Source organism: Acanthisitta chloris, unplaced genomic scaffold, assembly GCF_000695815.1.
Source record: "Acanthisitta chloris isolate BGI_N310 unplaced genomic scaffold, ASM69581v1 scaffold39219, whole genome shotgun sequence".
Lineage (NCBI taxonomy): Eukaryota > Metazoa > Chordata > Aves > Passeriformes > Acanthisittidae > Acanthisitta > Acanthisitta chloris.
Window position 1 is genome coordinate 10,418 of NW_008693779.1, and position 4,976 is coordinate 15,393.

Sequence of the window (4,976 nt, forward strand, 5' to 3'; positions counted from 1 at the left end):
TTTTTTTGGAGGAGGCAGAACCCAGAAAGTCCTAGGGCACGGGAAAAGCACTAAATCCAGGGCTCCCCCTCCATTGCATAAAGCACATCTCATTTTTCCTTAAAAAAAACCCCAACCAAAAAATGCCACCAACCCACAGGATTTTAAGTCAAAAAAATCTCTCATTAGATAGCAAGGCCACTGCTGGGGATGCTGCCCAGGAAGGAGCTGCTGGAATGGGATGGGTGCTCTGGAAAGCCAGGCAGCAATTCCCCAGCCCTAGTTTCCTCGTAAACCAGACTTGACTAATGTCTGCCTCCCTTCCTGGCCCCAGAGGAGGTATTCAGGCTGTGCCAAGTGGTCCTTCTGTGTCAGGAAACCAGAGATTGTCCCTGCATACATGCCGAGGGATGGTAAGGGCACTGAACACCTGGAGAAGATGCTGAGGAAGAAGGAATTGATTCTGGGAAGGTTTAACATGTCAGCAGCCACAGCTTGTGGCCTGGGAGGTGAATGAGGAAATATTTCTTCTCCAAGAGAAGATTTAGGTCAGCTAAAGCCTTAAGTCCAGCTTGGCACACTGTACCAAATAGAGCAAAGTGACATTTATCCCAGGCACTCTGGCTGGGGGTCTCCAGGGTGCTGGATGACATGGCTTGTACAATACACCACTTCCTTCTCCTCTGCTGCCAAGACAACTCCCCTGGAGCAGGACAAGAGGTTTGGGAACTTCTCTCCTGCCCTCAAAGCCTGTTGCAAGCAAGTCCCAGCTCCTCCTAGGTGTCACTTCTCTATGCATCAAGCCCCTGAATTTGCTCCAACAACTAACAGCAGCCTGAGATCATAGAATCATAGGATTTTAGAGGTTGGAATGGAGCTTAAAGATCATTCAGTCCCAACCCCCTGCACTGGGCAGGAACACCTCCCACCACAACAGGCTGCTCAAGGCTTTGAACATTGTCAGGGGTGGGGCAGCCACAGCCTCCCTGGGCAACCTATGCCAGTGTCCCAGCACTCTTACAGTGAAAAACTTTTCCCTAATGTCTAGCCTAAATTTTCCCTCCTTCAATTTCAGTGTTACCCCTTGTCCTGTCACTGCAGTTCCTGACAAAGAATCCCTCTCTGGCTTCCCTGTAGGCCCTTCAGATACTGAAAGGTTTCTATGAGGTCTCCACACAACCTTCTCCTCACTAGACAAAAAGGTTCAGCTGGTCCCATTCCCACCACTGCCCGAAGAGGGAACCTCTCCCAGCTAGGGGGGAGTGACAACTCCTGGGTTTGGGGCATGGCCATCTTGCTGCCATTATGGGTACTCCTGGAAGTAGAAGAGCCCAAATTCCAAGCAGTGGGAGGAAAAAAAACCCAAAAACCCAAGTGTGACTCAGGCATGTCAAAAAGTCCCTTTTGAGAGGGGGGGGAAAACACAGGAAGAAATTCCAATCCCAACCCCAAGGACTGTTTATCCATTTCAGCCAAGGCTTGTTAAATACAACTATGTGTAAACAGTCCTTGGGGCTGGGATTGGAATTCCTGCCTCCATCTGTCCCAAGAAAAGCCTAACCCCCAGCTCCTCAAACTGTGCTCCCTTCCTCATCTAGCAGAACTGGATGGTCTTCCCCAAACCAGAGTCAGGCAGGAGGGGAGTATGGTCCAAGATTTATTGAATCCTTCACTTACTGAGTTTCCAGCATGAAGTAAATGCACATAGCTCCATGGAACACTAAAAGTGCTTGGAGACTAAACACAACTCCACAGTCCTATGCAAAGAGAGCATCTTAGTAGGGATTTTCCATATCAGTTCCCAAGTAGGTGCTCTGGGAAAGGCTGTACAAAGCTCTGCTGAGGGCAGGACTGGAGAAGGAGATAAAGCTGGCATTAGGGAAACAAAGCAGCACAATTCAAGTGAGCATTAAGATTTGATCCATCTGTCTCTCCAGGAAGACTTCTCTCCCCACCAGTTATCCAATCCAAAATAGCAGTTGGAGGGAACAGAAGGCACTGGTTTCAGCTTTCAAACAGGGTTGCTGGATTTCCAACAGACAGTCCGAGCTCCTAGGACAGCAAGAAGCAGGATAACCAACCCAGCAACTGCAGCCAGGCCCAAAATCATCCACAGGTGACCTGCAGCTGGGAAGAAGTAAGGAGGTGGTTATGGCCAGAGCCAGGACTTGCCCCCCAAGCCATCCCCATTCCCTGGTTCTGCCATACCTTGGGAAGGTGTCCTCTGAACTAGGTGATCCTGCCAGCTGTGGATGAAGAGAGGTCCAACCACAACATCTGCTTCTGTCTCCAAGGGATCTGGAAGAGAGGACCTGTGAGCACCTCAACTCATTGAAACATCAACCTCTTCCAAATCTTGGATAAACACAGTGGAGCCAACAGGTAGTGAGGCAGCTCCAACCACCCAGCTCTGACCATGATGGTGATATAGAAAAAGTGACATACCAGGCTGGGAGGACAGCTCTCTCGGGACACGTCCTCCTGGCCACCGGGAGGGAGCGTGGAGCCTCCTGGAATCCCTGGCCAAGCCACAACTCCTCATCTGGCAGCAGGAGCAGACATCTTGAGTGCCTTCCACAGGAATCCAGCTGGAACAGAGCCTGGTGACCAGCCCACTCTATGGTAGGAACCCCTCATGTGCCTTGGGGTCTACTGGGAGAGACCCAAACCCTCCCAGTCCAGGTGTCTAACCCTGGGAGATGACACACCAAGTGGGAAGCCCAAACTCCTCCCCCTTGTCCAAGCTGCTCTTGCAGCTACTCACAGGTTGATGGCTTTGTTGAAGGAACAAGCCTTGTTCAGAGGGTCTGGAGCTTGGTCAGCCAGGGAGACCTTCAGGTGGCAGGTGATGTAGATCTGGAGAGGGCAAGCAGAGTTCAGCTGCCAGTTGCTTTCATGACTTTCCCATGCACCACGATTTTGGTCTCCAATGGGACCCCCAACAGGAGCACCAATTCCCCAGGGCAGCTTAAGCCCCTCTGATTCCTCCAAGTCACTTAAGAATTCAGCTAGCAAAGCCCATCAGAAAGGCTTATCTTGACCAGAACTGGTCTCCAAGGAAGATTCTTGGCTCAGAGGGCCATGATCCAGCAGCAGTAATGTAGGATGACCTCATCCATACATTGCTATAAGGCAGTTGCCTTGGGAATGTAATTCTAGACAAAACCACTTTCAATTTCTTAATGGAATGAGACTCTCCTCCAGCCAAGGGAGTCAATTGAGATAGGAAGGATTTACCAGGTTGCTGGAGTCTCCTGCAAACTTGAATGCATCTACTGCAAACTGAAGTACATCTTGCCTGAGCCTTGGGGATACGAAAGTTGAGGTGGCATCATCCAGCTGCCCATCCACCAGGCACCTGGACACAAAAACAAAGGCCAGCAGGGTCCCACTGTTAGAGACCCCCATAAACCTACAGAAAGATGTCTTTGATGAAAAGCACTGTCAGCTCTTACCCACTGAAGTCAATGAAAGCATACTGGGGAGAAGAGGTCCTGTCTGGGGTTGGGGTGGCCACACAACTGTCCACAAAGAGCCTTAGAGGCACATGGTTATCTGCATCAACACCAGCTTGGAAATGGAGGACCTCTCCCAGTTGAAATACAGTGGAGGCTCTCTCAGCACTCCAGTCATCTGGAAGGAGAGAGGTCACTCTTGGATGGGAAGTTGGCTAGGGCTTCACTGCTTCCACCCATGGAAAACCCAACAGGCACAAGCCCTTGGGAACCATCTAGTGGAAACACAGCCACCAGAGGAGACCCTGACCCCAAACCTACCATTCATGAGGCGCAGGGAGAAGGGCAGCTTCTCCTCAGAGGACATGGTGGAGCGAAAGGGCATCCACGTGGGCTTGACACCATTGCTGCTCACGTTATGCCTCCTGGGGAGAGGAGAAATGCCCAAAGTTAGGTTCTCTGTGGCAGCAGAAGGGCTTGTTTGGCACTGCTCTGCCTTGGCTCACCTGGGGTAGTGGCACTCAATGGGAACCATGGCAGGGCTGCTGCGGATCACCACAGGGTTGCCAGTAAGAATTGGGCTGTAATTTACACTGGTGGTATAGACTAGAGCATCAGGAGTCACCTGAGGACAGACAAGACAGTTAGCCACTCATTAAGAGTCTGTTCTTTTGCCCCCACATGCAGAGCAGCACATTGAAGCCCAGAGACTCAGCACTGAATTTTCTCAGTCCCTCATCCAGCAGCATTTGTGCTGGAGGCAGGTGAGTGGCACTTATCCCACTGCAGGGACACCCCAGGCTGGGAAGCTGCTCCAGCCTGTCCCAGGATGACAGCAGAGCTGGATGCAGAGGTTCTCAAGCTGGTTCTTATCTGAACTCTAGTTTCCATGCTCCAGAACAAACCTGTCCCTGGGATATCAGGGAGTGACTTCTGCTCAGGAGGATTCAATCTGCTGGCTGGAGCATGGAGGGGCACCTGCTCACCCTCGTGGGCCCCCAAGCCTCTCCCAGGAGGGAGACCACTTCGAATTTAAGTCTCCTGTGAAGTAGCCTCATACTACACCCAGAAAGCACCACTCAGATGCCTCCTGAGGTTAAATATCTGTAAGGAACAGTGGCTCCCCAGCACTAGGTCTTCTGGGTTCCACCCTGGAGGTGGCAGCAGCAGCACGAATAGTGCTGGAAAAATTAGCTACCTCTGTATTCAGCTCTGCTCCTACGCTCCTCTCCCTCTGCTCCTCTCCCCCTGCTCACACAAGACAGCACAGCTCTTGCTGCCCTTGACTGAGGTGTTCAGCCTCTAGGAAAAACTTTGGAGCAATTCCCTGAGCCCAACTACACCATAAACCTGCACCAATCTCAGCATGCCAAGGCACCAGGGTACAAGCCAAGAGGCAATCACCCACCTTAGGGGTCCAGGCCTCTCCCCAGCCTTACCCTAAGGGTGCTGCCACACTCGTGCAGCCCAGCCACGAAGGTCACTGTGCTCTCAGAGGAGCTCCAGGTCACAGGCAGGCAGGAGGCTGAGGCCAGGGGCCGG

At 51.8% G+C, this 4,976-nt stretch overlaps 1 protein-coding gene across 1 annotated transcript in view; it reads right to left on the minus strand.

The window, feature by feature from the left end:
* Positions 1-1,169: 1,169 nt before the first annotated feature.
* The window catches only part of LOC103810279 (zona pellucida sperm-binding protein 3-like), a 5,347-nt gene continuing 1,540 nt past the window's right edge, over positions 1,170-4,976 (minus strand). The window contains exons 3-11 of the mRNA XM_009083177.1: positions 4,874-4,959; positions 3,941-4,059; positions 3,756-3,859; positions 3,435-3,612; positions 3,217-3,337; positions 2,744-2,835; positions 2,425-2,567; positions 2,188-2,277; positions 1,170-1,231 (exon numbers count right to left, since the gene is read on the minus strand). Of these exons, the coding sequence (XP_009081425.1) occupies positions 1,170-1,231; positions 2,188-2,277; positions 2,425-2,567; positions 2,744-2,835; positions 3,217-3,337; positions 3,435-3,612; positions 3,756-3,859; positions 3,941-4,059; positions 4,874-4,959 (995 nt within the window). The remainder of the gene's footprint in view (positions 1,232-2,187; positions 2,278-2,424; positions 2,568-2,743; positions 2,836-3,216; positions 3,338-3,434; positions 3,613-3,755; positions 3,860-3,940; positions 4,060-4,873; positions 4,960-4,976) is intronic.